The 21,880-nt window shown below is 38.5% G+C and overlaps 1 protein-coding gene across 1 annotated transcript in view; it reads right to left on the bottom strand.

Annotated features, from left to right (window-relative positions):
- Window positions 1-21,880, bottom strand: part of ADAM22 (ADAM metallopeptidase domain 22) — a 135,573-nt gene that overhangs the window by 95,768 nt on the left and 17,925 nt on the right. Inside the window, 1 exon segment of the mRNA XM_086615071.1 lies at window positions 20,769-20,848. Coding sequence (XP_086471197.1) covers window positions 20,769-20,848 — 80 coding nt within the window.

Below are 21,880 nucleotides of genomic sequence, written 5' to 3'. Positions count from 1 at the left end.
AGCAGTCTGGGTAGGATTTTCTGAGGTTTTTTAAGCTCATTCGTTGTTTTCCGGTACTATAAGTCTCTATTGTTAACTTATGCATTATTTAAAAGATACTGAGTTTAAAAATAGCTCTAACTCGCCAAGGGAAAATGGGAAAAGCAGTGAGCTGAAAGCCACAGCGCTTCTCTCACAGATTGCTTCAGCATGCAAGACATCACAGCCTTCTCCCGTTTTCATTACAATTTAGTAGTTGTCTTTGACATATGCCCACCCATTTTAACCATCAAAGTATCTTGAGGATAGCACATTCCTGAGGGTGTGTATTACAAGTCTCTGTGCACCACTCAGAGCGCAAATTACTACCACTATAGATCCTGGGATACATATATTAAAGCCTTTGGGTCTGGAAGTCCTGCGTTGAACTCCCATGATCTGAGTACACCTACTAGGTGAGCACCCTACACTCTAACATATCAGAGCCCACAACACCCTTTCAAGTTACAGATTGTCTATTATCTTGTTGGACAGACAGGAGCTGAGTCACAGTGGGACGAAGTGATTTGCCCAAGACTGTAACTGAAGCACATGGTAGACCAGGGGACTGCCCAGCCCCAGGGGTGTTTCTAGCTACTGGATCACCCTTTGTTCTTGCTTCAACTGCAAACAATCACTAGACACGTCAGGTGGGTGGGCTACCAAGGCAGTTCAGACACAGAGGAAGCTCTCATGCATGCTAAATGTGCAGTATACAACCAACTACTTGGGGCAAGCACCAAGCATTCCTCAGGCACTTGAGACAAAAAAGACATATGGGACCAGAATATGAACATCCTGGGGCATCAGGAATGAATTAGAAGTATCTGAAGCCAATCTAAAATCAACAATGATCCTGACTCTTCATTTCATCTGTAAATTGAAGTCCAGAAGAAGACACGCCTGGAAGTACTTAACAATCTTCTGTTTACAAAAGTAGCAGCACTGAGCTCCGCAAGGAAAGAGCAATCCTCATGTAAAAACTATGTACACATCAGAACTAGAAGACTGTTTTGCACTGCAAAAGAAACTAACTCAAGCACACATACCTTAATTTTAGTCCAAAACATTTTCTGGACTTTAGCTACGTACTGGTTTAGACACTACATTAAAATTAAACGTTGTCTATGAATGTTTACTACCAAGGAAGAAGGAGAGAAAAAAAAAGCAGGGAAGGGGGCAGGGAGAGTTACTCTGTTTAAAAGATAGCAGGTTGTCCACGTAAGTCAAAATTCAACTAGGGATAGGCAGGCCTTTTCTCAGATACAGAGTAATAGGTAGAACCTGTATAGCCAACACCCTATATGGTAAAGGCATAACAAAAGCATGCATCACTGTATAAGTAAACCCATGGATCAATAAAAAGAGTTTTCAAACAGTTTGAAAACATATAAAAATAACCCTAAATGGACCCCAGACTGCTGAGGTAGAAATCCCCACCATCAATATCAAGCTTCTGACAAAGACCACAAGACAATTCAAGAGAGAGTGGTGAGAATTAAACTGCCAGGGCTGCTGTTAAGATAATGACTTGATGTTCATGTAGTGAAGAGAATCCTAGAGAGTTGTTTTACTTACACCAGTTTGCAAGCATGGAGACTGTCCCCTTGAAGTGAGAGGTGATTTGTCATGTAAGTCATCCCCTTGTTATAGAGGCATCCCTTTCATATAGAAGCACCCCCCTTTCATATGCTTCTTTCATAAGAAGCACCTTTCATATAGAAGTTGTGGGAGGCAGCAGAAGTCAGTGCAAGAGCACACAGTGAAAACGCCACGAGGCTTCTAAACTTAACACTGGCTAAGGACACAAAAGAATAGAAAAAATAATGTTTGTTTATAAATATATCTATACAGTCACCTTGAAATCTCCACTTTTGAATAATGAAATATGATCTGCAGCATTTTACGAGAATGGTACAGGACTAATATCTGTACAGAGTGCAATAGCCCTGTAGCACAGCAGATACCACATGGTACCTGCAAATTGATTTGGGTTCCTGACAGAAGGTACTGCTGATAACAATCACTGCAGTGGAGACTCACAAAAAAAAGAGCATTAAAAGCTGCATAGTTCTAAGAGCTAAGAAACAATACTATTCTTGTTTAGAAAAGATAGAGACAACAGTTCTACAAAACACACTAAGACAACACTGTAAATATAGGTACAAAAATACTTCCAAAACAATAATTAAAAACAATTCGTGAATCACGTGGGTAATTGGTAGAAGAGAGAAGACTTTAAATGGGAAGAAAAAGCAGAGGAGAAAGTCACTGAGAGAGGAGAGATATGGATGGAGGAGTAGATCTGTGAGTTATTGCCAGGAAAAGGAATAATACATTAAAAATAAGAGGAAGAGAGGCAAATTTACAAATTAGGAGAACCCCATTAAAACTTTCAGCAAGGTTTAGGGTGAGACAAAAAAAAACCTTTGGTTACTCAGATCCCTGGTCTCTGGCATGGAGACAGTTCATTTTTTCCAAGTGCAAATGCAATTTGAAATTAATGTGCCATAAAGAAGTTGAAGGACACAAATGTCCTGGGCCTGACATCCTGGGCAAAAACAACCATAGTGAGAAGAGACGATGCAGCACACGAGCTAAGACGACAGCCAGGCAAGTTCCTAGAGAAGGAGGAGGAAGAGTATTGTTGAGAAAAATCACTCGTGAGACTGCTAGAGCAAATGTCACGCTGCTCTTGATATCAAGCCAGGTAAAGGCAGTACTCACACTGGAAGAGTTCAAAGGGACACCTGAATAAAGGGCATACTTTCCTGCATAAAGTATTTTCCCTAAAGTTCAAAAAGCGTCTAATCCCAGAGACACATCACATTCAGTATCATGGAGCTTAAGAAAAATTTATCACAAAGACAGTACACCTGAAAAACGCTGCACCTTAAAGGTTCTCCAGCTGTACTGCTCAAAGCATTGCATGTGACTGTTGACAAACAGGAGACATTGTCTGGGTTGACAGTTAACCCCAAAAAGCCAGACTCAGAGTGATATCAGGAAAGCAATAAGGATGTATTCTCAAAAAAAAAAAAAAAAAAGAAAAAATATTAGCTCGAATAATGAAAAGTTTGATCAATGACAGTAATATAGGGATAGAAAAGGATGCAATGGAAGAAGCAATAGTGGCAACAGGTAAATGCTTGCACCAAGTTACAGCAAGGACAGAAAAAGCAAGCAACCATTTTCGAAGCTTTCTGAGCTCTTGCAATACCAGTGTGAGAAGGAAGATGACAATATCGACACGGCAGCATCAGCTGCCTCCTAACATAGCACAGGTGCACTGATGCTGAAAGAGATCAAAAGCTGTGCAATATTTTGGCAACCAAACTTCCTTAAAGGGCAAGAGAAGAGTCAGCTGAAAACTCTAAGATCCTGTTCATTCAGGACAGGGCACTGGCTGAAAACAATGATGACATTTTTCAAACGTGATTATAACTCTCCTGGTTTTTTACTGGATGTTCACCATGACACTTTGGGGTGTTGGCACTACTTTATGCTGGTTTTTCCATATCTAAATTTTGTGCTTAAAATCTTTTTTGTCTTTAAAGACATTTAAAATCTTCTAAAAACTTGTAAAAAAAATTTTATAAAACAGTTTGCAGTTAAAAAAATACCAACCAGTAACCCTGGAGACATTAAATTTGTACTAAAGGAGAAAACTACCTTTATACAAAGGGGACTGAACAGGACCGCTCAAAGTTGCTTAAAGAGAGGGCTTTTATGGATCCTTACCAGAAAAAAAACAAACTCTATTTGAAAATACTTGTTAACAGACCAAATTGTCCTGAGACAATCCTTAATATCTCATCGATGATTATACCAAGGGTCAATGAAAGTACAAACTGTGGCATTCATGCACACCACTAAAACCAACCCTGGTATTATATTAAATAATCTCATTACCTACTAATTATAAAAATTGAGAATATGACCATTTATTTGCAAATTACTGAAAAGGATCACAGTTTCAATAACACAATTATTACAACACATATTGTGAAGTATCTGTAAGGAAAAACAAAGAAGGAAAAATTCAGCAATTCATAAACAGGAGTTTATCTGTTCACATCCTCTAATTTAATGCAGCTTTCCTTAGTCACTATAACAGCAAATCCTCGTTGTTCTTCAGACTGACACTGCCATCAGCCTCATCCCTGAACAGCTGCCACAGATTACTGAAGCATTTCTCTATCTCAGTTTAGTATCTACCCAGAATCAGCTCTCACACACTAACGGATGCCTAAGGAAACAAGGCAGCTAGCAGACCTCTTTAAAAATCCCTACTTAGGCTGATTTGCAGAAGAAACCTCAAATCAAGTTTCTCACATCCCAAGGCGATGCTCTAAACACTGAGCTTTTGGAATGCTTTTGATTCACTATATGCTACACGTGCTAAACAACTCTTACACCTGAAAGGCAAATTCTGCAGCCAACTAGGCTGGGCCACCAGCTGTGTGGCAAATTTGGTCCAAGCCCTACATCAGACACTGGGAATTGTCCTTCCCATTAATTGGGAAACTCGTAGAAACCCAAAAACGTTTCTTATTCCAGCTTCAGTTTACTGACAGCAGCGTTCCCAGTTTACCAGCAAGCAGGCAATCCTGCTTTACCCATTCACAACAGCATAAAATTATTATCAGTATCTGTGGGAAATATCTAATGCAGCTTCAGCCTTTTAGCTTCTCCAGGTGGTTTCTCCGTACATTGATTATTCCCTCTTCTGGCCTACTCTTTGGCAATTTAAATTCCTTTGTCTCATGGCTCCTTTATAGTGAAGTGGAAGATTTTGGTTGCCATATGGTCTATGAGGAGGGGGAAGGATTCTTGATTTCTGATATGCTCCTCTGCCTGTACCACTGCTGACAGCTGAGAGGTGCCTCCCCCCATCTTGGTATTCTGCCTCTTCCCTTAAGTAACAACAGCAAACCACAGCAGAGGTTGTGAGCTACATTCAGAAACTCCAGGGAAAATGTGACTACATAGTTAAATACATTAACAATACATAAAACGCAGCTTAAGAATTATACAAAACACTTAATACTATCCCAGTAAGCACATCTCTAGCACTTTCTACAGATTGACTGCTGTTTAAGATCATTCTGCTATGGTTAGGGCGTTAATTGTCCACGCACACTTACAAAATCCTCAACGCTTTGGTTAGGTGGCAGCTGATCTCAGGGTCTGGGATCTCAAGGTGCTCAAACATTGGCCTCTTATTCCCATACAGTATTTAGGTCCTTCTGTTTGGATTTCCAAGAATGACAGAAAGAGACTTGTTAACAATGATGGTAACTGCGTACTTTGGAACAGGCAGATACACATTCCTGGATATAGGATGCAGCAAATGGATTTTTAGATCTGAGGCCAAGTTCTTTTTTAGGATGTTTGCCTGGAGCTCCTGCTGAAGTCAACCAGAACTACTAATGTTCATTCAAGGGCAAAATTTGACATATAACATTTATTTTATACTATACGAAGTCTAAATAGGGAAAATATGAAATATGTAACTGAAAACTTGCTATTAGGTTTGGATAAAGCACAACTGAAAGGCAGCAGTTGTCCAAGTGCAGGAGCATAATTTAGTTGCCATAGCCCATGTGCAATTCCATCAGCATCTTGTCCTTTTTCTGCTGGGGTGACACAGCTGACACAACACAAGAGTATTAATACATCTTTAAGCTGTCTGAATTCACAAGCAGATTTCTGCCTAGAAATATTGAAGGACTAGTGGGCCAACAGTATGGAGAACAACTCATGACTTGCTCATTCTCCAGCCATTCCCCTGAGTCCTGCACTGTCAATGAGGCAGCACCATGGTGGTCTTCCTTCTCTCAATGCCAGTAGGCAGTAACTCGTGTTATCCTCAACACGGGGTGAAGGAATTACGTTCACAATGATTACAGTGACCTGCAGATGATTCTGAAAATACTTTAAGGCTAATTTCAATATACCAAAACCACTGAAATGTCCACAGTTTTTCCTCATTGATGTTCAGTTGAACATTTTTTTTAATTCCTGCTGGCACAGTAAAGCGTCAGCATGTTGTCTGCATGTTGCTGCTTCAATTTCTCCATGATGGAAAGAGATGCAGAGAGAATAACAAAAAAAAATAAAAAAAAAAAATCTCAGTCATATTGTCCTAAACCAATGTAATTAAAGCCAAATCCTTTCTCATTACAGGCTTTGCAAGGACCAAGCAGTAATTGTCTTGTTTTTCTCATGTTCATTTAATGAGAAATGTGAGTTGCTCTCGAGAATTATCTGCATGATTATCAAGGTGCAAGAACAGAAACCAAAATAAAAGCAGAGTATTCGCTTCCAAAAAAAGCAACCACCCTTTAGAATTTATCTGCAAAAGAAATAAAAGTACAAAGATCTCACTCCTCTGAAGTGCCAAAGTACCTCTTGTTCAGTCTGCACATTTGAGGTGGAGGGTGGGACAGAAATGGAAAGCAGGAAATTTGAAAGAGTCCTGCTAAGAGGTAGGCAGGTTTTCAAGTACATCTCTCATAGAAGAGGCCAAGTCCAGAATTTTCATTATCTACATTATTCTATTGTCTGCACACCCAGACAATGTCTAGACAATTCCATTGTAATAGCAGTCTTTCTGTGCTGCTATTAGGAACAGGGGCACATACAAGAATTACTTGAAGTCTTAAATGCAGACCTACATATACAAAGAGAGGGAGGGCAGAAATAGTCCTCTGTGTGTATATATATGTATTTTTGTATGTGTCTGCGTGTGTGTATACACATATGTTCATTTTAAAAAAGCACAGAAGAAGTTACTAAAGTTAGTAATACAATTCATTATGCTTTTTGTGAAGAACTGTCAGATAATACATGTTTCTTTGCATTCTGACAGCCTCTACCTATTCCACTGAATTATACAATTAGCTAAGAGCAGAATTGTACTGCTAATCCATTGGCATTACAGCATGGACCAAAGTCAAGGCTATCAGAATGATTCAAAGATAAATATCAATCAACAGATTACCTAAATTTTGCTCTATTTTTTTTTTGATTGAAGATTATTTTCTGTACAGAGTCGAAAAAGTCAATAGAAGCAACGAGTGCTTGGTATCCCTCTATTTAACTTGCGTTGCAGCTTAAGAAGACATTCAGTGAAGTCTTCTCCCTTGTTTGTACTTACATGAACACCTTGTTTAGTGAATGTTTACATGAGATTTTAAGGAAGGAGAAAAAGAAAATAAAACTTTTCAAATAGTTAATGACGAACTTTTGTTACTGTATTTCAATGATGAGCCCATCCAGGAATAAGAGCCTGAGTAAATCTACAAAGTACTTTATTTTTAAGTACTCCCTTCTCACTCCAGCAAAGACCAAAAGCAAAGCATTCGTAGATCACCGGGCAAGAGAAAAAAAAATTGTTGAAGCAGTTCAACACACCTCATGTAGGGAAGAGGAGGAACACATCTCAGCACCAATCTGCATTCAGTCTGCAGGAAAATACTTCTGCCCCTCAGGAAGACCAGATCATTGGGAAGATCACAGTAAGTGCCTGAGCACTGATATAATGCAGCCCCCAAACCCAAAAGATACACTTTTAGTAAAGAAAGTTTACTATCTCACCATATTTTTGTTGGCAAAAGACTAAAACGATACCACCCCTCCCTACTTCAGCATCATCTGTTTCTTTTCAGAATTCTACCACCACACCTTCTCTGTACTCTGTCCTTGAAATCTGATACCAGCTTTATCTGTCAAGCTTTTGGGGTAAACCACACTGGGCCTTAATGTGAAATGTTCAATCATTTGTTAGAAACATAATCATAAAGAAAGGCTCGTCTTTTACCCTTCAAGTAAACCCACAGGTCACATTCCAGTTTTTATATTGGTAAAACAACTCACTGTGAAAGCGTGGGATAAATGAAGCAGGATTATTAGTAACAAGCAGCAACCAACCATGTGAAATCCAACACTCGGTACCTGAAGGTCCACCTTCAAACGTGGTTAAGTCATTACCAGGCTAACTTAAATCAGACTTTGATGGGAAGTGCAGAAATGGCATCAGTCAGTTGGGCCTCAAGTGCTCCATTTCTGCTGTCCACACAGAGCAGGACTGGAATGAAGGTGAACTCAAATGACCCACGTAGCTCAAAACCCATAAAAACATATGCAGGAACCCGGCCATCACTAGAATGGCAGAAATTCATTAGCATCAACTCCTAGTCTTTCAGATTCCCAGCTGCAAATTTTTTCTAGTCATATCACCAAACATGGGAAATAAACACATTCAATAAGTAGTGATGAATTGCACCTTTTGAATTCCCAGTTTATCTAAGCAGACAGGCAAAGGGAAGAACAAAGCATGAGTACAGCATAGCTGTCTAATACAAGTGGCAAGACACCACATATTTGCAGGCCATCAGAGCATTACAGTATCCGTTCCTATTGTAAAATTTCTAGCACACCAGAAATCCATTAGCAGTGATGTTCTGGCAAAACACCAAAGACAAATACATCCTCTTATACCAAAAAAGAAATGAAGATCAAAGAACGATTATGGATAAGTACAGGCTAAAGATCAGCAAGCTCATCCAGAAAATACATTGTAATGTAAGATTTAACAATTCTTGCAAAAAGAGAAAGACAAAGAAACCCTTTAACTTTGTACCGAAGCAAAGGCTGTGCATATATAAATGAAAAGCTCCAGCCGCCATTTTTCATTAACACTGGAAATGTATTTATATTAATCTCTTTAGCTAGACTTGGCAACCTCTTCATAGTATCATATGCAGCTTGATCTTGCTGTTTCTTTGCAGCTTCACATTTCGTGATTTCCACTTACTGACAAGCAACTTACTGGAGTGAAGTACAATAAACCAAATTTATTCCTTGGCTAATTTCTAGGAAGTTTCCTCTGTAATCAAATTGGCCACTTGACATAGGCAGAAATGCATTGATAATCTGACACCTTTGGATGGATTGCTGTCTCTAAAGTCATTGGGAGAACTCCTTTGTTTCTTATAATTAAGTAAAAACAGAGGTGATGCTAAAACACATGGCAACATAACAAAAAGCTTTTCGTCCTTTCGCTGATATTTAGAAAGAGCTGTCCCTTTAGGAAGAGGGGGATACATCTGAATTTCCTTATTACTTTGCTCTGAAAACACATGTAACTCCATTATAGAAAAATTACATTGAGCTCATTTTTTCTCTTCTCTCAGCATAACTTTATTGACTACTATCAAAATTTACAGACTAAATGGAAAATGTGATTCATTACAAGAGCAATAAGAAGCAGAGAGACAATTACAATTTTACTGTCACCGCCAAAGCTATCTCTGTGAAAGGAAGGTTGAATAAGTGCCACAACAAATACCACATTTACAGTGAGAAAAGGCACAGTTTTGCTCTAACTGAACTGCTTTGTAGAAAGAAAATCTTTAAGATGTTCTTTTTTGGCTGGCTGGCTTAGGCAGAACCACAAGATACCAAAAATTCACAATCTTAAAAAAGACAGGGTTATTTTTTCCCCCTCTTTTAAAACGATGTATTAAGTAATCTCTACAATGATTAGAGTCTCAGAACTGTCACTGCGGTATATTTGATAACACGCAACCAGGGGCTTAAAATCTGTTATGCCCTTTGGACATGAATGCTTTCGTTTTGTTCTTCTGAAGCAAACTCATATCTTTGATATTTAGGCCAATCTTCAATATGTCATCAGGAGAAGTTTTACTTTAGGGGATGAGTACATCCTGTACATTTCTAAACTCTTCCTGTACATTTATACCCTCCTCAGTAGCTTCAAGAACAAGGAGATCTGATATGAGGTAAACAAAGGTGGATAAAAATAAATTTGGCTGTTAAAAAGCTGGATTTTAAGTGGGTTTATTTCTTTGGGGAAAGGAGGGAAGAAAGATCAAGAGAAAAAAATTTTTTTTTTCAATTGACCTTTTACATCTGAAAAAAGGGCAGAAGTCCAATTTAGAAGAAATATCTCTTTATAGGTCATCTTTAATAAAAGTACAAGATGATTCTTCTCCTTCATCTCACTGTGTATCACACCAAATGACAGCATTTTATTTCCTTTGGGATGGCAGAAATAAAGTAAATGGAACAGAATGAGGACACATGATAAATAATCTCTAACATTGTTTTGTCATTTCTTTTTTTAAAGAAACAGAACTATTATCATACAACCAGTCCTTCAGTCAACTGATAAAGGGATCTTTTCTGGCCTACATGAATTTATTTGTACTTTATGGTAATGCAAGCAGATTCCAGACTTCTTGGCCAAAACACTTGAAAAGAAACACAAAAGGGATTTAAAACAAAAAAAAAAAGTTATTTTCAATAACATACCATACAACACGGCTCGGTGTTTCTGTTGGGATTATCTGATGGTACATTTCATTAAATAACTTCTTAATATATTCATGCAATGTAAATTGTTCCATATTTCCATAAACATAGATTTTAATGCCCTATTTGATGAACAATATAAATAAGGTATCTTTCATTGCTCTATTCATCTACTACTATTTCTTAGTGGAACTTGGACAATAAAGAACTAAAACTAAATAGGAAAAATTAGATATTTGAAGAATTTAGAGACATATTGAGTTCTGTTCAAATCAGAAGATTATTTGAAAGGAAAATTTGATTATCATATAATTGAATAAAACAGAGAATTAGATGAGCATTACAGAAACATCACAGTAACACTGAATCACAGACTGTAGAGTCCAAAGTCCTGGAAAGCATCAAAAGAGTCCAGTTGTTTGAATTGAGGGAGAATCAGGTTATAGCCAAGCCTACTCTGATCTACAATACGTCAACAGAGTAAGAATATATTTGGGTTGTACGCAAGAAGTGAAAGGTTTATCAGTAGGACATTTTTCTATCAAAAATCTTTTAACACACCTGCCTACAACTCAAGCATCCTCTGTGAGGGACACCTCTGACAAAAGGCAAGGAGCCTGACTCAGCCCAGGGTGCCTCGGGGTGCTGCAGTACCAGTGGGACAGGATGCAAACCCCAATGGGTAAGCGGGCGCGTCTGGCTTCCTTGGACACAGCACCCTCAACAAAAGGGAAAGAGGACCATGGGCAGGATCAGTCACTTCCTACCAGATTTGCATTTGCTAATTGATGCTCCTCGATTTGGAAACCTGATTTTTGCGCATGTTTTGGAAGAGGAAAGAAGCATTCCCATAGGGAGGAGTCATTACGCTGAGGTCATTAGCGGTTCTCATGCTAATACAGCTGGGAATCAGAGCAATGTGTGTGAAGCCTTTCAAACAAAAGTGCAGAATTTTTGTTAGTGGTTTTCTTCAGGGAAACAAACTCTCTGCACTAAGATGACACAACCGTCTGTAAGTGAAACCAATTACATTAAAGACTACACACCATACAAAGTTCTTCAAAAGAAGCCTGTTTCCAGCCACCAAGCAAGAGAATGTGAGCACACCCCTCTTGAATCTTACTAGCAGAATGCATTAAAAAATGCTATATAAATCTCACACGACCACAGAAACAAATGGCTATAGACTTCATAGGTAGCACCTTATCTCTGTAATAGATACTGCAAAGAAAGCAAATGAGTCCGTTGCTTTGATACAAGAGTTTGTGTGCACAAGTCCAGCAGTATTATTTGCTAGGTAAGGTGTTCCATATGTTAACAACATACTGTTCTAATACTGCCTGTTGATTCAGTCACTGGACTAAAACCACATTTCTTAAGTAGAACCACTATCCTGAGTAGAAGAGGGTTGAATAACCTATCCCTCATGTAAAGATCTTGCGAAATTAAAGACTGAGTTCGGACGCTGATGGTCATCCGTTAGGTCCTCTGATTCCCCCGGAAAAGTCACGTAATTTCTACTATTTCCATTCTCCATATCTTCATTCCTAGCTCCCTGCATCACTTGACTCCTTGTCTAGAAAATGGATTCCAATTCATTTCACTGCTCAGCTGAGGAAAGTATTTGAGCCCCAAGCTAAAAGGCCCACAGCACTTCCTCTGTTTCTGTAAGTGCTATTTTTAATGCATGCATACAGAAGGTCATGATGCCAAAGGAGTTCTCAAGGAGAAAGTGAAAAAACAGGGCAGAGCGGCTGGACAATGCAGGGAGAGGCATATGAAGTGAACTGTATCAGCAGGAAGGCTGCTGACTCATGGAAGAGATGCCCTATAAATGACGGCATAGAAAATACCTGCTATTCACATTCCGGGTCATGCATTTTCCTGTTTACTACCCTGTTCATAAGTTTTACTCCGACTGGTATTTATATGTAACAATTTGTAGGACAGTAGTAGTGTTGTAACCACAGTGGTCTGAGAATCTAAGTCACAGAAAGTAAATAACAAAAGATAATCCCTTTTATTAGACCAACTTGTATGGCTGTTGCTTGCTTTTGTAAACACAAATCCTATTCTAGCGGTTAAACCATAACCAAATATAGAAATCGTTGGAAAGGTCAATGGTTTGTTTTGTGTTACTTACAGAAGTGGCAGTAATGTATATAAAATCCAAACATTTAAGTAAAAACTCTGGTGTCCAAGCTAATGGTAGCATATAAGGATATAATTCCATTTCAACAGTAAATCCAGAAATTACAGTTTGACTATCAAAGTCACTTTGTAAAGGCTACATCAAAAACACAATTAATTTTTCTTTTAAAATGTTTCATAATGGCCAAAGGTCATTTGATTGTTAAAGTTACTGCCACTTGGAAATACTCGGCACTTAAAAGATAAATTCAAAGGCACTGAAACATGTTAAGCAATTTGATTCTTTCCCTAGTTTAAGCCATTTTATTTTAAAGAAGATGCTAAATATAGTACACGATGGATCTGTACACATGAGGTGTCTCTGTATATGTAGGAGATACAGCTCCTAAGTGATCTGGTAATCTAAGGAATATCATCAAGAAGGAAAAACATTATAGTAATAGAATGGCACTATCTCCCCAGAATAATTAATCATTTTCTTCCTACACATACACTCGCAAATGCACAGTAATACATTTTCTGTAATTGTTTTTGTGTCAAAGAAATTCAGACCATGGAAAGGCAATTTACTCAGTGCTGATAATCCCATGTTTTAATTACTCTACTATAAACCAACAAATATTGCTTCCAATGAATGCAATTACCTAAAAGCAATAAAATATTCTTTATCACAACCATTGAGAGGAAAACAAAGAACTGACCTTTTCAGAAGCTTTTTTTAATGGGCTAGGAAAGCATCTTATGAGGTGATGCACAGATTTGAAACAATCCGAAGGCTGGAGCACCTTTCCTATGAAGACAGGCTGGGGGAGTTGGGGCTATTCAGCCTGGAGAGGAGAAGGCTCCAGGGTGATCTTATAGCAGCCTTCCAGTACTTAAAGGGGGCCTACAGGAAAGCTGGAGAGGGACTTTACACAAGGGCATGTAGTGATAAGACAAGGGGCAATGGCTTTAAACTGGAAGAGGGGAGATTTAGATTAGATGTAAGAAAGAAATTTTTTACAATGAGAGTGGTGAAACACTGGAACAAGTTGCCTGGAGAAGTCGTGGATGCCCCATCCCTGGAAGTGTTCAAGGCCAGGTTGGATGAGGCTTTGAGCAACCTGGTGTAGTGAAGGGTGTCCCAGCCCATAGCAGGGGGGTTGGAACTAGATAATCTTTAAAGTCCCTTCCAACCCAAACCATTCTATGATTCTATCATTTTTGTATATACAGATAAATGTTTTCAAATGGTATTTTTCTCAGAAGTCACGAACCATTGAGCTTTAGTGGTGTTTCAGAAACATCAGGGGAATTCTTGCAGGTGCTTAGGAATATCTTATAGTGACGCACTTGGAAATAATAGATGAATGAAACAAATCACCTTTTTTTGTTCTCATTTTAACCAGAATGCTAATTAAGCACTTGCTATCATTTCACAGTTATCACTTAAACTTTCCATATCCCCATCCAACTGAAGTCAGTAGCAAACTCGTGTTGATTTCAACAGCTTTTACCAATAGCTGGTACTAAATTCAACAAGAATAAAAAAAAATATAATATATAATTTATAATTATAATTTATAATACTAAGAAATAAAATGTAATGGAGTTATCACAACTAATTTACCTTTTCCAAAAGAAGTCTTAAGCATAATGGGACACTGTACACAACAAATTAAAGGAAGATAATAGGTTTACTAATAACCAACATAGATTTATGGAAAATTTTTCTTGTCAGAGTAAACCTGATATTTTTCTTCTACAGGGTTAGAAATTCAATAATAGTGATGATGTAGCAAAATTAAATAATATAGTTCCTATTTACCAAACAGTCAAGGAAATGGAAGAAAAAATCTTGGGAACTACGTAAAGAGGTATATAAATTAGAAATGGGAAGATTGTGTTACCTTTACACGTGATACTGCCAAAACGCAGTATTGAGTCTACAATTCTGCAGGGATGCTGATAAACTGAGGAGGCCAGAGAAAAGGCACAGAAATTAGAGGACTTAAAAGATCCCATTTTCTCAAGATCCAGGAGCTTAACCTATTTACTGTAAAAAAAGAAGGCTGATATGTTATACGTACCAAGGCGGGAGGGAAACTCAATGCTACAGGGCTTTTTCAGTCTAAAACTAATGTTCAAAGTCTTATCAGTGGGTGTAATTAACCATTAAAATAGTTTATATTTTGAAAAATTCTTCATTCTCATACTACTTTAACACAAAACTTGGAAAACATCCACAAAGGCAGGAACCCTTAGTGACAATTCTACACAGGTCTAACTGCATAATACTCAGCATTCTCCCTACCTTCAGGATATGTTTATTGATAGAAGAGTAAAACATTGAATTTTTGTCTTACCTTTCTTTGTATTTTAGAGCAAACAGAATTAGTGAGCAAAAATCTCTGCAGAACTGACATTTTTCATTAAAGATAAAAAACCTATAAGCCATTCGAAACCAGTTTGTATAAAATACATGCTAGTAAAGCATGCTAACGCAAATGGAGATGCAGAATAACTGCCTCCCAGAGAAAAAAATCAACCTTTGAAATTAAGCAGCAATATCAGAGAGAAAATGTTCTTAAGTCTGGTTTGCAATTATGACCATACTAATTTTTCCACCACAGACTAGGAGGGGGGAAAGAATGACTTTGCAAAACGGGGTTGTGAAAGAACAATCCTGTTGGGTCAGCTGGGGTTCTGATCACAGAGCTCATGATAAGCAGCACTTAACAAATATTTCAAAAATAGTGCAGAACATGATTCAATATCTCATTCAGAGAACCTGAACTCAGTCTGCATTGTGCTACCTTGTAAATTGGTACTAAACATCACAATTAAACTTTCAGAGCACTCTTATATGATGCCAAAAAAGGCACTAATTTTAACTAAGAACCAATTACCAAAACGTGACCATACCCAAGTGGGGCTCCTCAGCCTACATGCACAGGGCAAGAATAAGAAAAGTGAACCGAGCTTGAATTCCCTCGATCCCAATAAATTTTAGCTGCTAGTGAGAACAATCAGGACTGTGTGCAGCCAAGGTATTCATTAAAATAACTAATAAGGGATTGAATCAGATTTAGGGAGACCCAAAACAGCTTCAAGGAAGAGCTGCTCCTCCTCAGGTGTGATCCGACCATCGCTTACCACATCCAGTTGCTGGGATTCGTTACAAGAATAACAAAGCATAAAGCACGGAGTACTTTTCGAGCAAGAATAGAAGACGTCCTCTCACACCAGGCAGAACGACTGAGCAGCTCGGGCAGAGCCCCTCACCCACTGGCCCCCCCGTAGGTGACCCAGAGGAGCACGAGACTCACAGAGGCAATGTGGGAGAAAGACTTACCAGAAACTACAATAGCCAGAAACAGTGTAACTGCATTTTTTAAACCACGTCAGGAAGCTCATCCTTTTGAATTCCACACATGTTTACGATTTAGAGCAAATTTAGGAATATGTTTTTCATTTACAGCTTACATGACACATTGATATTAGCGTTGGAGACCATTTGCCAAGAGAAATTACAGGCAAAGTTTCGGCAGTTTGTCTCATGAAAAGCTGGCACTTGTCTGTCAAGCTGCCTTTTATTTTGCTTCTGTTTTCAGGATTTTTTGATGAAGTTTATGATCTGATTCTGTAAGGTTTGCAAAGCTCTAGTTAAAAGATATTCCTAATAAACATTCCCACAAGGCATGAGGAATGTTGATACCCTTTCTCAGCAGCAGCTGCAAAAACCATTCAGCAGCAAGGCAAAACAATTAATTCCTGGAGTGCCAGGAACCTTCCAGTATCACTAACCAGAAATAATTTAAATTAAGACTGAAATACACAAAATACCTATCAATATTTTCTGAAGAAGCTTCTTCGGTTTTGCCTACCTTTTGATAACTAAGAGAAAAGGGCGTCTATTTCCCACACAGAGAATAGAGTGATTCCAGAGTTTATAAAAATTGCCTTATTGGAAATCTTTCAGTCTTCTGAATGTCGTTGATCATCATGACCATTGAATTATACACAATGTTGGTCCTCCAGGACAAAGTCAGGCACTCAATGGGAACAGAAGATGTGTGAGCTTCCTAAAGAGGGTAGGGTTTCTGAACACATCTTGCCCTGCCTACTACTTCTTTATAGATTATTTACTTCTAACACACGGACCACAGGAATTAAATTTGTGTTGCAAGAAAGCAGTTGGCAATTACGCTCCATCCTAGTGACGGAGTGTCACTTGGAAGGACAGAGCAGTCCCGAAGTGCTGAATGTAAGCTTGACATCCTTAGCTATGCTCATGGCTTTTCAGAGCATTTCCCCATCACCACAAATCGGAGGATCTCATGATATGAATATGTTCACTCTTACAAAAAAAAAAGCATCATCAGGGAGGGCTCTTCTTTTTGTTGTAGCATGAGGAGCTGGAGCATGTGCGGATGGCCAGATGCTCCAGGGAGCTTTCTGAAGGCCACAAGTCCCCTCAGCAGAGCATGTGGTGTGCACACTGCACCTCGTAAGTGATCAAAATTAAGGCAGGCTCTAGAAACACTCTGCCCATCTCCACAACAGAAGACATCAGAGCCCTTATACAAAGGATGCTGCTGCAGCAAGGAAGGACCATGATCATCTTTCTTGCCCATCATGGTTACCATGAAGCGAACCTGGGGTGGTCACCCTGTGCCAGGGTCTGTCCACACTCCAGACAAGCACAGATACTCGCAGTGTGCTCTTTCCCAACCCCATGATCACAGCTTGCTTTGGCCTGTTCTGCCATTAGGTCTCTGGTACTTCACAAGCGTGGATATGCCCTGACCCAGGTCTCCTGACAGATCTACATGGTTTGCAGGATGAAAAGGGCCTCAAAGAGGCTTTCAGAAACATGCCCCATTTCCTGGTAAGTTCTGCTGTTTAATGGTGTAATTAAACCCAAGATCATAGAACAGTTTGGGTTGGAAGAGACCCTAAAGATAATCTAGTTTCAACCCCCCTGACACGGGATGAGCATATAAATGGTCATGTGGTTACATTTAGAAGAAATATTCAGCATGACAGAAGAAATAGCCATTTGCCGAGCCGCAGATGCTATCGTAGTATTAAAAACTCCAAGGGGAGGAAATAAAACAGTAAATAAGAGGTACACTTGCTTGCTATGCAGCTGCTGCACAGCTCTGGGTTGATGGCCAGACCTGGACGCACGCAGAAGGCGGCTTTACTACGTTGAAGGCAGCATTAACAACGATGGCCATGGGAAACAGCTCCATTAGATGCAGTTCCGAATGCACAAGGATACTGAGGCAGTGGATTCATAAGCACACTGATGTAACTAATGCATCCCTAACCTTTGCCTAAGGGATTGAACCTTTTAAAAGTACAGCTGATTCGATATGAAAGCTCCTTTGTAAATACTTCAGTCAGTTGAACAGGCAAAAAAAAGTTTTAAAAGAAACAATGTATCTTAAAAAAAGCTTATTGTACAGACACTATGGCAATTCAGGGGAAAAAAAAGGAAGAGAGAAAGAATGATGATGCATGCGGAGAAAATTGCACCCACCACAGCAAAAAAAGGAAACTATACTGCAACTATATCTTATTATTATTATTTCTTATTCAAGGTAATGTTTCAGTGTATCTCACATCGACATTTAATGTGACAAATGCGCATTCAAAACCACTTCAGATCCAAAATGAGCAAGAAGAAAGGACACAGATTTCAATGTTAAATTAAACTGCCACTGCAATGCCAGCTCAAAAATTATTCTTCCTTCCTCTCACTTGCATCCAGGACTAGCAGAACACTCTCATCCTGAGCCACAGTTTTCCTGATGTCTGAAATGTCAGTGTAAGCTCTGCTTTCTGACTTCCCTGCCCACCTCCTGTATATTCCCAGTTTGTTTCACTGAAGAGATGAGCCTTTGGTGACAGCTCACTGCGTGAGAGGTGGCAAAGGAAGGGACTAGGACAGGAAAGTTGCTTTGACTAACACTCAGATTCAATCGTAGCATCTCCGTTGGTGAAGCGAAGAGATAAAACAGAGGGTATCAGGGAATGGGGAAAGAGAGACAAGAAGGAGACCATAAACCTTTCTGCCAGCCTCAGCTGTCAGTGCACAACAAGTTGTCAAGAAAAAGGTCGAGAGAAAAACAAGAAAGTTGTGTGGTATGTGACAATGGCAGAGGGGACAATTATTCCTGATGGAAAAAGAAAAAAAAAATGTGTGACTCTTTACAGAATCTAGTAAGAAAAGAGATGGAAAACATACGAGAAAAAGAAACACAAAAAGGTACATAACAGGGGCATGCACAACAAAGCACAGGCAAATGCAGCGGACGAAATGGAGAAACTGGTGGTCAGATAAAAAGAAGGAATTGAACAGGATATAGAAAATAATGCCACAAAGAAAGCTGCAAATGAAGAAAATGTATTTGTAGACAGGCATTAGGGAGAGCAGGGGTGCATTTTAGTTTCTGATTTTTTAAAGTTCTCTGTTTACTACCATAATTTTAATTTTGAACTTTTTTTCTCCATAAATTGGGAGCTATACGGAAAAATGAACACTTTCACTGTCACTGTCCACCACTGACGTTTTAACTAGAGCTGATGCTCAGATGTATTCAAACACATGAGCTGTATACACTAACATCTAACAACACAGAGACTGCAAGAAAGAAGGCTGACAAAGACACAGAGAGTCTCTCCTTTCTGAGAACTTATGTATTTTAAATTAATTTTCCCCTCTCTGTCCCCCATACCTTCTTTAACATTCCTCAAACGTGTGTTACACATAAGAGCTAATTTTACCACAGAGGTCTGCTTCAGCATGCTTTTGATATTAGCAGAGGTTCAGTTATAAATACTAAGCCAATATTTTTTCCAGAAGAAAACTAAAGTCTTGAAACTTGTCCCTTTTAAGCATTCAACTACTTTTCAATTATAAAGCTACTATGGTCTAGATTTGCAAATGACCTCTCAAAAAAAAAAAAAAAAAAATAGTGTTTTTCTATCAGGACCCCTAGCAAATACATACAGAACATACTTGGAAAGTAAGAACTGAAAGATAATAAAAATATATACATCCTTCTGAATAAAACAGATTTGTTCACAGGAATAATAATTCATCAAGAATATATTTTAAATATTGCTCTGGTATACTTGGCCCTCTTTTTATTTATGATCTGCAAATGCTATTTCAGAAGAAGTGTAAATGTTGATTTAAATATCATTATAGAAGACAAACATCTTAACTCCATGCAGTCTTCTTGCTTTCATTATCCACACTTGTGACAGGACTTTTTTCACATTGTAAAATATATAACTCCTTAGGAAAAGTTCATATATAAGTTGAATTCTGGCACTCTTAAGAACAATAAGGACACATTTTGACAGTCTTACTCACACAAATGCTGGTCTAACACAATTAAAGACATAAAAGAATAACATAAAACCAGGATCCAGCTCAAAACAAATCAAATTTTAAAAATACATGTTTGTGTGTGTGTTTATGTGCATATGTACGTGTGTAAACAAAAAAATCCACCTATAGAGAATTGTTGCAGTTCATACAATCACATCCTTAACTTGTCTTTTCATATACCATTAGTAAATGTACTTACTTTTATTAAGATGACCTGAAACTCATACTGCAATGAAAATCCTGACCTTTCAGAAACTAACTGTGATCACACCATTAATCTGCCACCCAAAGTAAAAACATTACTGAAGGCTATGCACCAGATTTCACTTTAAGTTTACCATTGTTCAATCTTTCCTCTTGACTGAAGTTCACAGTGTGCTACTGCCTTATAATGCTTGTCTGTTCCCAAAAGACTGTACACACATACGGAGGATAGTTGGGAATGAAGTTTCATCTCATTCTTTTTTGCAGATTAGGTGTAGTGCAATTGCTGTATCGCCAGTGCTTTACACTTGGTTATTGAAATGCTAACAGCTACCAGTTTTCAGCAACTCCATTTTTAATATCAAGGGAGGCTCTGTGTGAGTACAGTAATTTGCCTTTATGGTAAACTGAAAGACGGCAAATGAAATCGTTAACACTGAAAACGTTAGTTACACTGCAATAGCTACTAAGTAATACAATGGGAATATCAAAGCCTAAAACAGGACCTGAGAAAATAAAAAAATAACTTAGAATGTACTACTACAGATGAGCTCAATACCTAGAAATAGGATTTGTGCTATAAAACAGCCTCTAAAGCCTCCATTGAAAAATGACATTTCACTGGCACCAGGTCTTGAACAAACATAGAGCAAGACACAGTCATTACTTACTGGTTAGTGTAACATCTAGGATGAAAGATGATCCAAAAGCATCAACCTGGAAGCTGGCTCGAGCAATGTGGGTGGACTGCAATATTGAAAAGACTGGAATTAGTATTCAGCCACAACAAAACATATCGTACGCGTTTGTGAATGCTGAAAGTAAATATATTACTAAGTAATGATGCGCCATTAACCAAATAAAACGGAATTGAAATGGATAAAGCAGTCTACGAAAATGAGTAAAAGATTTGTTTTCTGAAACTACAAGGCTTAGTCCGAATTCCTAACAACACAGCCTGTGACTGGGAGGCTCTGCCTTAGTAATCCCTCCATCTTAACCCATCCCCACTGTAGGAAACAGCTCTTCTCTTGGAACTTCCATCCTGGGCAAAACCCTGAGCAAACACAAGTGCAAAACTTCCCCTGGCTAATGTGTTACTCATTCATTAACCTGGCTCTGGACACAAGCCGGTGGAGAATAGCTGAGACATTACTGGTTTGGTCAGACTGAGATACACTCACAAATCTCACCAACCTTACCTGAAAGAAACCGTTCATTCAGACAGACTCTCATTTAAGCCCCTATAGCGAGGTGACAGCGAGGGGCTAAAATCTGATTAGTTGCATTTTCTGTAAAGCTCTGACTCATCACCCTGTAACCCATCTCCTCCAAAAGGCTCCCAAAACTCCAAACCCCTGAGCAGTCACTAAAACCAAAGAAAAACGTGTGGGAGAGAAACATCTCCTTTCCTTCTTTGACATAGATTTTCCCTGAACAAATTGCTTTCATTGGGTCCTGTAGAGAACAAACATGGGAATACTTTGTAACTCATGATCTGCCAGAAATAGAGTATTTATTCTAGTAGTAGCAGAAGAAAATACTCAGCTATCCAATAGAAATGCAACAATTGTTTCTAGACCCCAAAACTCCCAAGAAACAAACAGCCATGTTATTTAACTAATTATAAGAAAAGCTACTTCAGACATTTTGGAGTAGTTTCAACTTTGTTCTTATTTTCTTTCCATTGAAATCTGCACATTAAGATTTGAAGCATGTAGACAGAAGAATCTAAGAGGAAACACTGAAGAACCACTTACAACCCTAAACTGCACTTCT

The sequence above is a fragment of the Tauraco erythrolophus genome, chromosome 7 (assembly GCF_009769465.1).
Source record: "Tauraco erythrolophus isolate bTauEry1 chromosome 7, bTauEry1.pri, whole genome shotgun sequence".
NCBI classification, from domain to species: Eukaryota; Metazoa; Chordata; class Aves; order Musophagiformes; family Musophagidae; genus Tauraco; species Tauraco erythrolophus.
This window is presented reverse-complemented; position numbering and strand designations above follow the sequence as displayed.